The sequence below is a fragment of the Pholcus phalangioides genome, unplaced genomic scaffold (genome assembly GCF_987345545.1).
Source record: "Pholcus phalangioides strain wild (caught in Gottingen) unplaced genomic scaffold, Ppha-v1.0 ptg000009l_1, whole genome shotgun sequence".
NCBI lineage: Eukaryota > Metazoa > Arthropoda > Arachnida > Araneae > Pholcidae > Pholcus > Pholcus phalangioides.
Genome location: NW_028301602.1, coordinates 24,663,954 through 24,681,011, shown reverse-complemented (window position 1 = coordinate 24,681,011; position 17,058 = coordinate 24,663,954). Strand labels below are relative to the sequence as shown.

Sequence of the window (17,058 nt, the reverse complement as noted above, 5' to 3'; positions counted from 1 at the left end):
TATTCCCTCTCTCGTATTATGACTCTAATTATAGTTTTTCTTACATTAAAGGTAAACTCGATGATTCTGAGAAAGTTCCGTGTTATGTGGCAAGGGGAATTGATATTTGTGAATCGGTCGCTTGCCATTGGCTGATTGGGTAGCTAGAATATTGAAAATAACAAAAAAAACTGCGCACTGATAGTAATTTTAAAAACTAAATAACTTTCAGAATATAACAGAATATATAATATCAAGTCACATATTTGGACTTTTTATAAATATTGTGTCACATAGTGTAATCATTCGGAAATGTTCAGTTTTAGACGCGTTTTTCAGATTATAACTAATGGTTATTACCAATGTTACCGGATTCGAAGGAACTTCACATGATAACTGGCAACTTCAGAAACGTACTAAGAAGATAATTAATAATCTAATAATCTCCTTTGTACTGAGATATAAAAAAATATTTTTCAAGTATTATTTAGACTTTGTGTTTGACTGTGGCGACCTCACATTTCAATTTTCTTTTCAATCTTTTTCTTGTTTAAATAGGAACAACGATATCCACGAAAAGTTTAAGAGCTATTTCAGAGATTCAGGACCACTTCTGCTGCTGCAGAATGTTATAATAATAACTTAATATTTATCAAGTTAAAATGCAATTTTTTTCAATTAAAATTTATAATATAAAGATTGATTGACTGATGACTGCTCACGCACAGAGCTGTTGTGCAAAACCATTTCCTCTCTTCACCTCCTAGGAGGCTGGGTCGTGTCGGAGAGTATCTTCTATTTATTCAACAAATGAAATAATTACATACATTATATGGAAACAATCCATCAGAAAACATTGAGCGTGATACAATCAGGATTAATATAAGAGAAAATTGAAATAGTAATGAAATATATATACCACAGAAAAAAAAAAAAGATTAGACGCACGCTAATTTAAACTGCTTAACAGATGTACATTTACCTCTGTATGCTGTAATTGGGATGTAAAGGGTATCTCCGAAAGAGGAAAGGCTGCCTGGATTGATCTATCTTTATTCCTGAGTCTTGTGATCGTGGGATTCTGGCTAGGAATTTTTGGTCTTGGTTCTGAAACTGTATATTCGGAGTCTCTGGAATCATCAGTCCGGTTAATTGGACGTCTGAATTCTGTTTTGGATGTTTCAAGATGTTTCACAAGTTTTACTATGTGATTGGCATTCATGGGAATTCTGATGCGTCGTTTCCAGAGTGTCAGCTTGTCCTGGTATGGTAATTTAAAATAGAACTCTGTAGTTTTGGAGCACTCTGAGATGAAATGAAAATTGTTTCCCTCTTTTTCCCAGAGGCAGAGTCTACTTTTTTGGATCTTGAATCTTACCAGATAGGCCGGGAATGACCCGTGTCCTGTGAAAAGGATGTTGATGTTTCTGGGTCATGGTAAGTGGTGTATACTGACTTTAGGTAGAATTTCGTGGATCTTACGCGCTGTACTTTCAGTGTCCCATCTTTCTTGCTAGTGACGTAATGATTCTCGCGCATCCTATAATATAAAGAAAAAAAAACTTTGGAAAATGAGACCAAATAACGAAAATTATGAAAAAGCCTCAATTATTGACGAAAATTTAGCGTAAGACCACGATAGAAATCGAAAGAGGAAAATTTTTCTAAATGAAACTTGAGGAATCCTACGCAAACTTACAATACCCAATCAATTTCGCGGGCCGGATGAAATTTTTTGGCGCATTTGGTCAGCAGGCCGGAGGTTATGCTTCAAACCTTCAGGAAAAAGTCTGACTACATCGGCAGAAATAATCAGTAATAAATATTTTATTACTGATTGTATTTTTAGGAAAATGTAAAAGATTGAAGAGCAATACATGAGATTTGCACATCTGTTGTCTGTTGAAAGTGGTTGAACAATTTCACTGTACGGCAAAATAAAGTTGAATAAATAGCAGTTATAATTTGAGAACAGGAAAAAAACAAGTGTAAGAAATAATTTACGGTGCCGCAAAAATAAATCACAGAAATAATTTGCGGACCAGCAAAGAATATAAATACGGAACAGAGCAAAACTTACCATGAAATAGATCAATAATTAGCGGACCGGTAAAAAAATAAAAATAATAAAAATAAATGGGAAAAATAATTCGGGGACCGGCAAAATATAAATAAGTAAAAAAAAATTTACGGAACGGTAACAGTTCACACATGAACGCAAAGCATAGCCCGACTATATCAAGTTCATAAATAATTAAAATTTAAATGAAAGTGTCGGCGCACAAGAGATATAGGTTGTTTTCCTAAATTAATTTCTCTGGACAATCGGTGAAAACTTGGGAAAATATGTAGAAAAGGGAAACAAGATTTATTATCAATTTAGTTTTAATTAGAATCAATTCATTAAATACAGTGGAACCTCCCGTAGTGGACACTCACCTTTAACGGACACTTTTCTGATCCGCGGTCCGTGGAATACAGCTTTAATGTATTTCATTCCCCGTCAGCGGACACTCTCGGACATAGCGGACAGTAAAATCAGGTAGACTCTAATTTATGGACATATGTTATTTAATTTTTTATTGTAGAAAGAGTCTCTCTCCTGGACGAGAAGGGGGACGAGAAGTAAGACGAGGGGGACCATGGAAGAAAATGTCATAGCTGCCAACTTTGAAGAATTAGAATCTGGTAGGTTTTCGCGAGGCTCCAAATTATGCACAAAAATAAATTTAAAAAGGATTTTTGAAAATCAATGTGGGAATTTATCATTAATAAAAGAAAAATTGTAGGGATATTTCCTCCTTTGCAAAAACTTTCCATCGTGCAAGCTATCACACTGGTTAGCATTACTACTCTCAAATCAAATCACGCCAACAAAGAAATCACCACCGGCCCGGAAACAGGACATACAGACGTAACGGGCCATATTGTCATCTCGCCAATATCGGATGTCGAAAAGTCGATTGACGCAAGCTGTTTAGCGTCGCCGCAGAGAACAACAAACCTACAAACAGTACAAATATAATTCAATCATAACACATCACCCACTTTATTTCTGAAATATAGATGGCAGCACTGACAAATCAAACATAACACTATATGCGCACTCAGACTGTTAGGTACACACACAGTTACACTTCCGGCACAATTCACTAGGCAGCAAATCGCCCATAGCTGGTGATAGAGCTGAGTTGTGCTCGGTTTGAAAGAAAGAAAAAGAAAGACTTTTTAGCGAATCTTGACATTCCGCCGGAAATGAAATATTTTTTTTGTGATTTGATTCAATGGTAAAAATTTACATTACATTTGTGACGCCATTTTGAGGATAAAATCAAAGGTCTTTTTTTCCGGTTTAATTTTTTAGGAATATTTTTTCACCAAAAGTAGGGATTTTTTACAATCACGGTCGAAATTCAGGAGATATAAGAATTTTTCGGGAGTCCGGGAGATGGAGCAGAAATTCGGGAGATAACCAGAAAATCCGGGAGATTTGGCAGCAGTGAAATATGAAGAGAGGAAAAGGTTAAGCAACATTACTGTAGGTTATGTTAAGAAACACTACTGTAGACGCACAAGGGAAAATAATTAAAGAAACAATAGCACAAAGGCGTGTATGGGAATTCGCACTTTTCCCGCATTGACGTGATACTAATCTGCCAATAGTAAGCTTTACATTATATTGCGTGTTAACCAAAAATTCTATTTATAACCGAATGGCAGTGTTCTTCAAGCTTATAACGAAAGTGTCATACGGAAAGGGTAAGTTCAATGAAATAGTAATCATTTGATATCCATCCATAAATGATCAACGTATGTGATTTTCCATCTGGATGGGTACAGATCACCAACTTTTTAGCTGTCGCTAAAAAGCGTTTTCCCAACGCTTTGTTAAAAAAAAAATTTCATACAATTTGTTGCATTAAACGGATTTTTTTTTGGAAATTAAAAGGTATCTATTGAGTTCCATAGTAATTTTGCAAAGAAATTTGAATTTTTAATTTAGACAATACAGCTACTAATAAACCACACATGCATGTCGTCCACATTGCCCTGCGGAACTTCTAACGAATTAGTACATGGTAGAATATGGATGCACATGTTATGAACCTGACGTGAAGTTCATTTCTGTGTAATGCTTGTTATGTGCAGTGCCGTTTTCTAACTATGAGTGAATTGTAATGATTGAATAATCGTGTCGTTGTGTAGGCCTGTTTGCTGCTTTCTGTGGCGTGAGTTTTTAACGAAGAGATCGCCCCGCATTTGTGCTTCGAAATTAGGAACCACAGGAAACCAACTTCAGCCGACCACCACTGTGGTGACGATGGGGTTCGAACCAGGGTCCGCGCGATGCGAGTCCGTCACTATGACCACTCGAACAACACAGCGACAGACAATGCAACTGCCATACGTAACAGCTGGCATACGCATTGCAAGATTGTTCGGTACAACTGCATATGCTTTGTAGTAATTTTTTAGTTGATTATAAAGTTGAAGTGAAATGTGTAAGATATGAGAAAAAAATAAATTAAGATAAGGGCATCTCATAATTATAATTGGGAAAAAAAACAAAGTGTCCTAGAAATTCGCAAATAGTTTAAGAATTCATAAAAAATAAAGGAATTGGTATACTTGAATGCTGATTTTCGAAAAAGTTATTCTCACGAAGGGAGACTTACTTTTTTTTTCCTGATACAGAAACGAAATTCAGTTCAAATTTTTGGATGGGGCATGCACAAAGAAAATATCACTGCAAATATGAATATATTAGTATTATAAAATTTTCAAAATACATCAGTGTTACCATCGTATTCAGAAAAAAAGGAAATATCAAATCAATATTCTTCTTGGCAAATATTTCACCCTGTAAGTGGTTTTTTAAAATTTTCCTGATCCACTTATAACTGTCAATGCATAAAGAAAAGCGTGTCAAGAACCCAAGGGAGTGACTAAATAAAGCACATCAAATTTGACGAGATATCTCGGGATTGCTGTTGTAAAGGTTAATCTATAAAGATAAAGACGAGTGTGTCCGTTTGTGTGTGCAACCCATATACAAATATGCAGTTTTATTCCGATCTTGGCGAAATTTTGCGAATTTGACCTTCAAAAACAAGAGGAAGGTCATTAAGATTGCTACATAAGAAGGTCTTCATAAGATTTCGAAAAACCACCCCCACGTAGGGTTGCCAGATTCAGACGACTGGTTCCTTCATATGCTGAGGTGTCTGAGAATAATGAGGGGCTCTTGAGTGAATGATGCTTCAATTTAGGAATTAGTTGTTGCAGTGCTCTGTCATCCCTTGTCAAATTTACTTCCCTCTCGATGAAAAATTCTATTTCTATGTATACATACTATATACATATATATATGTAAGTTTCTGTATTATTATTTTGGATTTTTCTCTCCTTTGTGTTTGCTCAATATATGCTAAATGTTTTAAGTATATTTAATATATATATATACATATATATGTGTATATGTATACACTGTTATATATATATATATATATATATATGTGCATTGTCTTTATATTTTTTGCACTGTTTTGTGTTTTTGCATTTCTTCATTGTTTTTGTGTTTTTGTATATTTATTAATTGTTTCATTTTTTTGAATTTTTTAGTGCTGTAATATTTTGTGTGTATGAGATTCTGTGTATGAACATATGATTGTGTATAGTAAACTTTTCTCCGATACGGTCCCGCCCCTTCACACGGGCAATGGCTGAAATTGGCAAAAGCCTATAGAGTCTGACCTGTGTTCGGTTTGAAAGAAAGGGTTGCCAGATTCGAAACTGAGAAAGGAGGACGCCTGCTCGTGCCCCTTCGTGAAGTCAGTTCCCCTTTATTTCCACAACAGATTGTCCGATAAAACGGGCAGCGTATTTTGCGATATTTAGCAAAATAGGTTTTGACCATATAACAGTATATTTGCCAGTATAATAGACATATTTTATTATGCACAGTACATATTGTTTTTTCCAGCCAGATACATTTCCATTGCAACGCTATAACAAAATGAAATGATTTTTTTTCCGTCAACACAATACGTAATTTTCCACAGAATCTAAACTTTCTGATTATTTCAAACATTCGATATAATGGCCTACCGATATAACGGCCGTTTTCCGTGGAACGAAATTGGTCGTTATAACGAGCGTCGACTGCATTTCGCTCAAAATCACTTTTAATACCTTCAATATATTTTTAAATTCCTCACCAGTTTTTGTTCTTTCAAGGGTGTCTAATAGCATCGGGTGTGTGTGTACGTTTATCTACCCTTCTACTATCTACCTTTTAAAAGTGTTAATGAAGTTGCAGTGAGGTTACTTTCTGTGTGTACTCAAATGTATCGTACAGTAAACTGCTTTGCACGTTCAAACAACTTCTGACTTTCATTCATCAACTAATCAGAGTTTTCTCACACATGAATGCATTTTGTGGAGGCACTAATGACGTCAATTCACAAGAGATGCCAATAACAATATAAATTTGTCGGCGTCTGGTGATAATGCTACCTCTCGAGGTAATGATAATCTCTCTAACCACGATATTTTTTCCGGGTCCGCAGAGGATCGTTATATCGAGGTTTTATTGTATTACGATTCAATTCGAATCAAATACCAAACTGCTTTGAGGAGTCTCATAGCATTCAACGTGGTGGAAAACTATGCTCTAATAGAAAAATACCATTAAAAATATTATTTAATAATTGATTTATTTCAAATTTTTTACTCATATTTTTAATCGTATGTATGTTAGTATTAAATTTCACATATCTCCGATACTTAATTTTTTCATAAATTTAAAAAATGAATTCATTAGAACAGCTTGCGCGTATCATAACATCAATGCAGTTGAATAAAAATTGATTCAAAGTATAAAGAAAACTATTCAGTTTATGACATGAAGGGAAAAGATGAGCTTTCACTTCATCAATCTTTTTTAAAATTAAAGTTTAAATTAAAAAACAATTTTAAACGCCATTGAGTCAATGAAATATCACAAACCTTTATTTCGTTTCATGAACTGAGCAGTTTCCTTTCTTTTGAGTAATTTTTATTCAATTGCATTGATGTCATGGTATTTCATTGTGCGCGCAAGCAGTTTTTAGTTCATTTTTTGAAAATTTACAAAACACCAAGAGTCTGACGAATGTGAAACTTAATACTTGCATACATACAATCAAAAACATGTGCAAAAAATTTGAAATAAACCAACGGTTAAATAGTATTTTTAATGGTATTTCTACTAGTTGTGTGTATAAGAACCCGTAAACGCAGCGTTCTCTATTAGAGTTTTTGTTTTTCGATTTTCTTTCATTTTTATAGGTCGAACGACATTTCCGATACAACTTACTCACACAATGCATTTGTTTGGTATAATATTGGTTTGCACCCTATTGCTGACATACTCTACCCCCGTATTTCTCAAACCGGAACATACCTTGACTCAAAAAGAAATTGGATCTGCATTAAAAGACCCTGTTGCTCCACCAGAAAGGGGTGCATCCTATCCCTTAAAATGCCTGGTGGCTCCTTGCCCCCGACTTGGCGGCTGTACTAACCAACCGGAGATTGGCCAGTGCTGTGAAGGATTTGCTTATCATGAAAAGGCGAATAAATGTAGAAAACTCTCCGAATGACACAAGGTAATGAACTTTTTTTTTTATACAGTTAACCTCTTTTAAAGCGGGTAATATTAACGCAATTTATATTTATTAAAGCCTAAAACACTGAGTAGCTTATTTTCAAAGAGATTTACTGAAAATTCACCGCCGCGCAATAATACAAAAATTCACCGACGGGAAAGTTACCACTGGGAAAATTTACCGGCAACAGTTCGTTACCAGTGAGTGAGTGACCGACTGATTGAGCAAGTGAGTGAAAGTGTGAGTGAGTGAGCTACCGAATGAGTTGGTAAATGAATAAAATAGTAAGTGAGTGAGTGAGTAACCGTGTGAGTGAGTGAGTAACCGTGTGAGTGAGTGAGTGAGTGAGTGAGTGAGTAACCGTGTGAGTGAGTGAGTAACCGTGTGAGTGAGTGAGTAACCGTGTGAGTGAGTGAGTAACCGTGTGAGTGAGTGAGTGAGTAACCGTATGAGTCAATGAGTGACTGAACGAATGACTCACTCATTCGGTCATTTGCTGTGTCTCTCACTCCCTCGTTCATTTTCTCAATTGCTTACTAACCGTGACTCACTCGATCAATCACTCACCTGCTCATCCTCTCACTCAACTATGTTGTAATTTTATCTACGTTGGATTTCTTGCTGGTCAATTATCAGCTGTGAATTTTCATGGCGGTGAATTTTCCTTTCAGTGAATCACGCGGTTTAATTGTTGACGATGAATTTTCCACACGTGATTTCCACACAAAAGGCAACATTTCCTTTTCTTTTTTCTTTTTGGAAATGCACTTATCAATGGGGATCTTTGGGATGAGTTCTGTCGGACAACAGGGATACAAAGGGATACTATACAACAGGGATTCATTGAAATGAGAACGTTTTTTGGTATAAATCACAATGTAAAGTTAGTCGTTTCTACCAAAAGATAACATATCTACCTCGTTCATTCTCATTTCGGTATTTTTCATTCAGTAGGGAACATGACAAAGAGGTTTTCCTACTTACATTAAAGGATTTTTTTAAATTCACAACAGCACATTTTAAAAAGCACTTTTAAAGTCGAATTTTAGAATGATCCGTGTATCTTATGTTATTCACGAATGGGCAATAAGGGGGTTACCCTGGATAAGTGAAACCTCCTGGAATCAATAGATAGCGCCCACGAAACTCTTCGGCAAATGCGTTATCAGGTAGTCAGAATAGAAGTGGGGGGGGGGGGAGTGGAATTGCCGGTTATAGACGTCGTGTTCTCGTGAATCGTGTTTGTTGCTCTGCATTGTTTTCTATAATGTAAATTTTAAGAGGACACATAGTTTTCAGCAGTGCTGAGAAGATATTGAAAAATAAATTTCAAATAAAAGGGAGTGAGGGGTGCAAATCTGTTTAAAGTGAAATTGGGTGTTTTAAAAAGCTGGAACACTACTACTTCAAAGTTGAACGTCAAGGCAGTGCAAAGATAGCGATCGGTCATAGAAGAATTTAAAACTCGAAATGGAGGAACCTCGACAGGAACAAGGCCGTCCTCACACTGGGACACCGAGACCTGGTGACTGATGGAAGACTCCGTATGCAGGTAATCCAACACATATTTCTATGGTGCTGCTCCTGACACGAGGATATTGGCGTTTTAGCGACGAGATATCCTACGTGGGGAGTTACTGGCGACTTTGCATGTTGAACGCCACATCAGTAGCGCGACTTCGAATTATTTCTTCATATTTCCTACGGTCTAGGTTGCCGAGGATACCGAGAGATGAAAGATGAGGAACGAAGTCATCCCCCGAAGTTGTAGTTTCTATAAACATGTTGCCTGATGCCACTCCTGCCCCCATAAAATCACTCTTGGCTGGAATGCGCGTATAATGAACGTATAGGTCATGCACACAAATGCGTGCGGCGTATATCCTTTTTAGACCCCGAGCATTCGTCTTTTTTGGTTGTTTTTTTTTTTGGAATTTTAAGATGTTTTTGGCATTTTTGATATTGAAAAAATTAAGAACATTAAGAACATAAATGTCAGAAAAGTCTTATTTTTTTTTAACTTTAAATTTTTTTGTGATGAAAGATTTCACTTCGTTCAAATTTCTCCAGCTAAGATGTGATGTAGGGTAAATTCATCTTCACATGCAATTTTTCCGAGAAGTTTGTTGCTAAATTTTATATAATAAATCACATTTTTCCAGGAAGTACTTTCAGCAGGGAAACAATTTTAACCTCCCTCCCCCCTGAAAGTTCAACTTCAAGTGCTGCCCTCTGATGAAAGCCTCTAAAGTTCATATTCACCATATTTGTAACTAAAAACTTACACAATCCTTTAAGTCAGTGCTTAACTCCCTGAATTGAAAAGAAAAAGTTCTAAAGTGAGGAAAAAAAAGCAACCCACACATTTGCGGCACCAGGATCTGAAAGGGATATGAGGGAAGAATTCATACCCCTCCAAGATAGACGCAGTTTATCGTCATGTCCCTGGCTGTGACAACAACATCAATGACTATCAATTCCTCCAAGTAATGGGTATTTACTATACGTAAAAATTTTACTTACTTCAATGTTATGTCAGCTCATCAGGGGGCTCGCACATTCCCTCATTTCAGTGTCTTTATAATGTATGCCAGGATTAAACAGCCGCGTAATTATTTCCAGGTAAATATTATTCGTCATTCCACAACATTTGAAATGAATTTGTAATCCCATTCCCACAGTTCTGTGGCCGTAACGAATTCTACATTGAATGTATGAATGCACAGTACTGTCTCAATGCGTAGGCCAACCTGGGCGCCTCAAGTGCAGAGAGAGACATAGTTAAAATGAGATCTGGTTAAAATTTTCAAATGTAAACATGCTTCGTCAGGCAGGGGGCTTTATTTAGAAAATGCACTTTGCCTGAGGGCCCAGGATGCATTTGAAACGGCTCTGAAAATGTACCTATATATATTTTTTAATATTTCTCCTTTTATAATAATGATAATAGTGTACATTTTTGAAGTTGAAGAGCCATTGTTGCCCGTCAGTTTTTTTTTTTTTTTTGCCCATTTCGAGCATTTACCTAGCTCTGACAACTTTTGAAGTAGTCTATCGTTCAGGTTGGATACCGTTTTGTATATATGCAAAATTCGACGACGATAAATCCAAAATTGTAGATTTGTAAAGAGAACATACACACTGACAGACAGACCGACAGAAAATCAATTTTATATACTCGTATATATATATATATATATTTGATATCACTAGAATGCAAGGATGTCATTTCAAAGCAAATTCGGAGAATATGAGACAGGAAAGACGGTATCCTCTTTCCTTTCGCCTGTCTCTCCAATGGTATTTCATTTCGTGTTTTAGATTCACAAGTTTTTTTTCTCTTTCTAAAGTATGCGTTTCTATAAAACAGTTCTATCATTCTTATAACCTATTTTTGCTCCGGAGAGAACTTCTTTTTCCTACAAGTTACTTTTTTTCCACCTGTACAAGAGGTGAACATCGGGATTTAAAAAAACAAGGTTTTTACAGAATTTCTATGTAGTGTACATACAGCTTTAGTCGCAAGAAAGATGTACCGTGTGTGGTGAGATGGAATTGGTGAACGGATCAAGCATGAACTGCTTCACAACCTTAGTATTCTCAATCATACTAATGACTATGATTTCGTTGTCGTTTTCAGCACATCCTGTTTCATGCAGTCAGGGGAATTCGTTATCGGATGGAATCGTCGCTTCCCCGAAACAAGGGAAAACGCTTTCTTCTAGTGCAAGTGCTGGAGACTGGAGATCAGATCACAACACTGGAGATGACACCCATAGGGGAAAACGTTCACCTTCAAGTGGAAAACGTTCACCTTCAAGTGGAAGTGGACGTGGAGGAGTAGGCTACTCCTTCAGCAACATGTTTGGTCAAGGGAACTCGGAAAATCAGAATTCAAGAGGCAAAATAAAAAGACGTCGATGTCGTTCGGGATATAAATTCCACGCAAGGTGGAGACGATGCCAAAGGATTGCAAGGTAAACGAATTTTCATATTTCATGTTCTCGACGTTTTTAAGCAAAAAGAAAAGTACCGTGATTTCCCGTGTATAGCCCTGTACACTGTTATATTACTTCGTTATTAAGATCATGTTTCATATTCCTAAAACACTGGTTTCCAACTGGTGTTCCGTGGAACCCTGGGTTTCAAAAACAGCTTTCTTGGAGTTTCCGCATGATTAAATGCCACGGAACCATTAAAAATTCTGGAATCCGGAGAGCTTTCAAAGATGGAAACTTCCTGGTTATTACTGATACTCGCAAACCTGTTCCTTGTTTTCAATTTCCACGAGATAGTGTCACACGTTTGAAAAATAATCAAGGCAACTTGGACGACTAAATAACTTGGAAACAGTAACATTACATTTTTTCACATCCGATTTTCCAACCAGAAGTTCATGAATTTCATTTTCCGTTTCATCAGGAAATTGTTTAAGTTGTAAAAATGGTTTTTTTAAACATGAGTTTTTTAGAAGTGAGGATTTTTGTGAGCTGCAGGATATACGTATATTTTACAGGACATTCAATGCAATCTTAGGGGGGTTGGCGCATGATCCTGGCTTCCCATGCTCTCCTATGGGAACAATCTCCTTCTCTAAGGAACATTAAAAATTTTCTATTCACTTTAGGGGCACTCAATTTTTTCTTCCCGAATACTAAGATAGTTTTATATAATTTAACTTCAGCATATAGGATTTTAATTGTTGGTTATTTGTTGCTCGAATTTTAACTTCACCAACATACAACTTTTCCAAAAATCCCCCAAATTTACCCATATTTTGTACCATAAAATTTTTCTAAATAATTTTAATGAGAAATACTCTTGTTGAAACATGTAACGCCTTAGTATTGAAAAACATACAAATTTTGAAGACATTTGAACAATTGGTGTTTGAAAAAAATGTTCCTTATCCGACAAAAAAACGAAGTTTTAAGAAAAGAGCATTTTAATGGAAAACATTAGCATTCGGGCAGCAGTTTATACTGAAATATGTTAAAAACACTTCCAGTGCAAGTAGAACAAAAACTCGAACACAATTAGATACAGAAAATTTTACTGTATTTGAAAATTGAAAAATTCGAAAATGTGTTTTTTAGAAAAATTGCATGCACCACAGTTCCCTTAAGAGGGCGTAGATTACTTTTAAACGAACATTGTTTTTCGTAGAAAGTCCGATTGAACAGCGATTTACTCAAAAATTCATCACAACACCGCAATTATATCAAAACAGCAAACACATCCGTTATTTCATCTCCTATCGTGGCTGCTGTAGCTTTCGAATTTCAACAATTTATATGATTTAATAACTAATCCGTAGTATTTTTGCAATTTTAAATTAAATTTCATTGTGCGCGCAAGCAGTTTTTAATTGCTTTTTTGAAAATTTACAAAACACAAAGAGTCTGACGTATGTGAAACTTAATACTCGCATACATAAAATAAAAACATGTGCAAAAAAATTTGAAATAAACCAACGGTTAAATAGTATTTTTAATGGTAATAGTAAAAAAAATTGATAAAATTTCATTTCTCTTAACACGAGTGCCACCCGGGCACGGTACGGTTGACCTCATTTGCATAGGGGCTTCTACGGTAAGATATGACCATATTATATATATACATACATATATATATGTATATGTATACATATATATATATATGCGAGTATCAGTAATAACCAGGAAGTTTCCATCTGTGAAAGCTCTCCGGATTCCAGAATTTTTAATGGTTCCGTGGCATTTAATCATGCGGAAACTCCAAGAAAGCTGTTTTTGAAACCCAGGGTTCCACGGAACACCAGTTGGAAACCAGTGTTTTAGGAATATGAAACATGATCTTAATAACGAAGTAATATAACAGTGTACAGGGCTATACACGGGAAATCACGGTACTTTTCTTTTTGCTTAAAAACGTCGAGAACATGAAATATGAAAATTCGTTTACCTTGCAATCCTTTGGCATCGTCTCCACCTTGCATAGTTATATATAATATCTTATATATGTATATATATGTATACATATGTCATACGCATTTACGTATGACAATAAATATGTAAATTAAGAGGTGTTGCCAAGCCCTCTTGCATTTTGCTCTGGAGCTATGATGCTGTTGAGACTGCAGTAAAGACACATTATTTTGGATAAATATTCAAAATTTTATTTTAGTTTCGCATTGAAAAATTGTAAATTTACTACAGCGTTAGACAAGCAAAGAAAAAATTTCTTTTCTGTTCATCCAGTCTTAACCGTATAATGTCTGCCCCAATGTAGGGTGGCTACATATTGGCATTGTTCTTTTCTGTTGCTATTCCCCCATCCATCATTCAGGTCAAAAAAAAAATTCATTCTCATTCTCACCAAATGTTCTGCGAAACAGGCTTATAACTATCAAGGCTTCGGCGAGAAGTTTTACGTTGGAAAACACTGCCCTAGAATGTGTCATTAAATGACAATTCAGAGAATTGAACGAATTCAGAGAATTAATAAACAGGAAAAAGACGGGGTTTTTTAATGTTTTAAATTCATTTGAGGTTTTTGATTCTTAATTTTTTTTAAAGCTTTTGGATAAACAATTTTTAGACTAAAGAAGTTATTATTTTCTTCTTTTTTTCATTTACAAGTTCCCTAAAAAGTAACTTAAGTTCAGAAAAACGTACTTACTGAGTTTTTTGTGCAGCGTTCTACAACCTTTTTAAAACTACAGACCTCCGAAAGTAGTTGAGCAATCTCGCTGACTGACAAAAAAATCAATAAATAGGAGCGATACAGTAAAACCTTGACAGTTTGGACACGTCTGTACCGTGGACACCTCACTACATTGGACGATTTTGAATGAAACTAACCGTAATTCTATAACACAGAATGTGCACAATAATGTGTCTTATATTGCAGTATATTTTGTCTCTAGGACAACACTCTGACTTCGGCAGATTTCAATGGAGCAGTAGGTGTCACACTTGGAAAGGTTTTACATTAGTTTGAGAACCAGCAAAACATAAATGAATGCGAGAAATAGATTTAAGACCAGCAGAAAAAATAATTAAATGGGAGAAATAATTTGCGAACCAGCCAAAAAAAATTAAATGTCAGAAATATTTTACGGACTGGCAAAGAATATCGTAAATAAAGGAAATAATTTGTGGACCGGCGGAAAATAAATAAACGGGGGGAAAAATTCACAGAACTCTGATGAGAAAGGAAAAAATAAAAACCAATGAAAAGACGGTGCAATACAAGCACTTTCAACCGTTGACACAGCGAGGAACATGAACATCAATTTCCCAACTCTTTTCGTTTTCCTTCACAGATTTTACTAACATTGAGCAATATCAGAATATATATTAGACATTTTCCGTTTCCAACTGTATAACGGTCAGGGCTTCTTCATGTCGGATGATGTTTACTTCTCTCTTATAAAGTGAAACTGTTGGCCTCGGGACATACAGGGCTACAATTTTCTATTGGGAAATTAGAGGACAAAGGGAACGTATAAATTTAGATTTTTTTATTTTGTGAGACACACTGTATTTTCACTCTTGAAACTGATACAGGGTAATTTTTTACGGGCTTTTGAGCATTTTTTAAATTGAAATCACACCTCTACGACAGACGGTTGATGTGATAAAGGCCGCATTAGCACTTACAGGACGCCATGCATACGTATAAAAAAAAAGAAAAAATGCATGGCTCGAAGACAAAGGAAAAGTTTCAACAGCAGCAAGTGGATGTGCTACTTTGATGCATGATATCCTCATAAAAAAAGTACAACTAAAGTGCTCTACTGTTAATAACTATACATTTACGTTACAAACATTCCTCTGAGGGACTTGTACTGAATTCGCGAACGGAACGTCGGAATGTGGAGCGCATACATTGCGTGCATATTATGAAGTGTATTTGTGAAGAATGTCTGTTGTGTGTTTAAGAAGGCATGTCATCTTTCTTTGGAATTCGGTAACAAAGAACAAGGCAGGTTGAAGTATTGTATGAGGCTTTCACGCGCCGGCGTTGAATGAGTTACAAGCGGTTTCCAGGCTATTAGGTCATGGTCTACGACAGGGCTGGACAAATCGCTAAAAAATCTAGGAGCCAGAAAAAGTTTTTAGGTGCCAAAATTTTTTTTCGTCTAGAGGAAAAAGGTTCAAAATAATGCTTCTTTTTACTTTTTCGTGGCATACTGAAACACTTCCGTGTTGGCATATATGCTGCTATAAATTCCAAACATTTTGTGCTTCTCTCAGCCTGCAATTTAGTAGCTGCACGAAGAAAATTATAAACGCAAAATATCCGTTTTTTAATCGTCGTGGCCCATTGGAGCCTGGGATTTGTACATCCTTGGTCTAAGGCATTTTCTTCCTGACGTTTCGCCCACATCAGTGGCTAGCAATTTGAACGCACGTAGGTTTCTGCGACAAGCGAGAAAGACTTCAGATGGTCCCCTTTCTTCTTGCGCAAATATATCGCTTGTCGCAGAAACCTTCGTGCGTTTAATCTCAGAAGATTATTGCCACAGAAACGTCAGGAAGAAAATGTCTTAGACCATTGCCCGTAATAATTGTCCGGGAACCACTTTTAGCACCACAAGGCAGGTTATCTTGCCTGTTATATTATGCGCTTAAAAAAGTTTTAGGCTTGATTGCTCTCTGTGGCGACGTTTTTTTTAAAAAAGAGATCGGCTCCCATTCGCTCCCTGAAGTTTAAAAAAACCATAGAAAAAACTAACTTCAGCCGACCATCACTATGCCGTAAGTGGAGGTTGAACCTGGGTCCTGAGCCCGATCACAATGCCCACACTCCCGTGACTCGAGTCGGACTATATCATGTTCATAAATAGTTAAGATTGAAATAAAAATGTACGTGAGAGATGTTGTGGGGGGTTTCCCTAAACTCCATTTTCTGAATGTAAGATGAAAACTTGAGAAAATATGCAAGAGAGAGAACAAAAAGGGAGGTTAGGTAAAAGGACCTAGGACATTTGCTACAAGAAAAATAATATAGAACAAAATTTTGAAACATTAGATATTAGTTTTAAGAGAGAATAGCACAACATGCATAAATATCGTATATTTTTGTCTTATATGTGTTTATATATTGAGTGATTTGTGTAAAACATTCCCTCTCGTAATATGACTAATTCTATTTCTTCTTAAAGGTAACATGACGATTCTAAAAATGATTCGTAAAGTTCCTGATAAGTTCCAACGCTGGTTGAAACACAATGACCTGATAATTATTTGAAAATATACACTTTCAGAGGTGATGGGTTTCCGGATTCTAATAGATGTGTATTGATTGCCTTTGTTACCAGATTCGAAGGAATTTCTTATGCAATAGTAAACTGCCAACCGCAGAAACATAATAGGAAGATAATTAATAACCTATTAATCCTTGTATTTTTGAGATATTAAAAGTTATTACTTTTTGAGCATTA

The 17,058-nt window shown here is 35.9% G+C and overlaps 1 protein-coding gene across 2 annotated transcripts; it reads left to right on the top strand.

Annotated features, from left to right (window-relative positions):
- The first annotated feature begins 3,633 nt into the window (after positions 1–3,633).
- LOC149082586 (uncharacterized) lies at positions 3,634–17,058 on the top strand. 2 transcript variants are annotated; one of them, XR_016193180.1, is made up of 3 exons: positions 3,634–3,738; positions 7,309–7,628; positions 16,780–17,058. XR_016193180.1 is itself a non-coding variant. In XM_089235838.1 (2 exons), the coding sequence occupies exons 1-2, from the start codon at positions 11,178–11,180 to the stop codon at positions 16,781–16,783; spliced, it is 432 nt and encodes a 143-aa protein (XP_089091964.1). In that variant the 5' UTR covers positions 10,913–11,177; the 3' UTR covers positions 16,784–17,058. The 2 variants fall into 2 exon arrangements, 1 of the variants encoding a protein (XP_089091964.1); XM_089235838.1 differs by lacking the exons at positions 3,634–3,738; positions 7,309–7,628 and adding an exon at positions 10,913–11,605.